This window comes from Morone saxatilis, unplaced genomic scaffold (assembly GCF_004916995.1).
Source record: "Morone saxatilis isolate NCDOM2014 unplaced genomic scaffold, NCSU_SB_2.0 Contig17, whole genome shotgun sequence".
NCBI lineage: Eukaryota > Metazoa > Chordata > Actinopteri > Moronidae > Morone > Morone saxatilis.
Window position 1 is genome coordinate 25,732,571 of NW_023339729.1, and position 1,093 is coordinate 25,733,663.

General features: G+C 59.5%; 1 protein-coding gene across 1 annotated transcript; it reads right to left on the minus strand.

Annotated features, from left to right (window-relative positions):
- Positions 1-348: 348 nt before the first annotated feature.
- irf2bp2b (interferon regulatory factor 2 binding protein 2b) lies at positions 349-1,080 on the minus strand. Its single transcript, XM_035659694.1, is given in 4 exon segments — positions 349-581; positions 584-650; positions 653-747; positions 750-1,080. Coding segments are annotated over 4 exon segments (648 nt in total). The 3' UTR covers positions 349-426.
- Between the last annotated feature and the right edge of the window lie 13 nt (positions 1,081-1,093).

Consider the following 1,093-nt stretch of genomic DNA (forward strand, 5'->3'; position numbering starts at 1 on the left):
ACAACTACACCACACAGTAACACACTCTAACACACACACACACCACACACCACTCCACACACACACTCTCTGTAAACACACTCCTCTGTAACACACACACACACACACACACACAACTTCTCACACACACACACACAAACACCACTCTCGCACACACACACACACACAACCTTCCTCTGTAAACACACACACACTCTCAACACACACCACACACACACACACACAGTAACCACACTCTCACACACACAACACACACACCACACACACACACACTCTCTGTAACACACCTCTCGTAACACACAACTCTCACACACACACACACACACACACACACACACACACACACTCTCTTGTAATACACACACACACACACACACACACACACACTTCCTACCTGTCTTTAGAGGAAGCAGCATTCTGTATCCCTCACCCTCTGCTGCAGGGCCGCGTGCTCCTTCCTTGTACCTGCCGTCGAAGGTGCGCATCAGATCCCGCCCTTTTAAACGACCAGTCCTTGTGGCTGTCCGGTAAGCTCCGACAGGCTTCGTCCGGCCTGTGTTTGTCTTTAGCTCGGTCCGAACTCGCTTCCCGTGCTGCCCCGGGGCTCGACGCTGGAGCACCCCGGCAGTCCATCTGCGCGGGCGGCCGTTGGAGCAGAGTGCACGGTGGGGATGCTGCCGTTCACCAGCTGCACCAGGCCTGGGCGGAACCGCGCTAGTTCCTGCGGGGTTCGGCTCTGACGGTTAGCTCCGGAGGCTCGTCCGGTTTTGTGGGAATCCGTTGGGCATCGGGAGGGCCGTTCGCCTGCCGCCCCGCTAGGTACTCCGGTCCGAGCGCGGCGGGCGGTCGGACCAGCGGGTATCGGTCCAGCGCTGCGGGCGGACGGACTCTCCCGCCGAGTGTTGGCTCCTTCCCGGGGTGCTGCTTGCGGGCATTCCCCGGGCCGGCAGAGCGGCCGTCCTTGGAGCCGTGAGCCCTCTTCAGCTGCCGGGCGGTGTCCTATATACGAACTCGACTCCGGCCGCGCCTTTCGTAGTTGACACATCCGCGGCACACGGGCTCGGTAAAATCCCAGATCATCGCCCTCACGGCA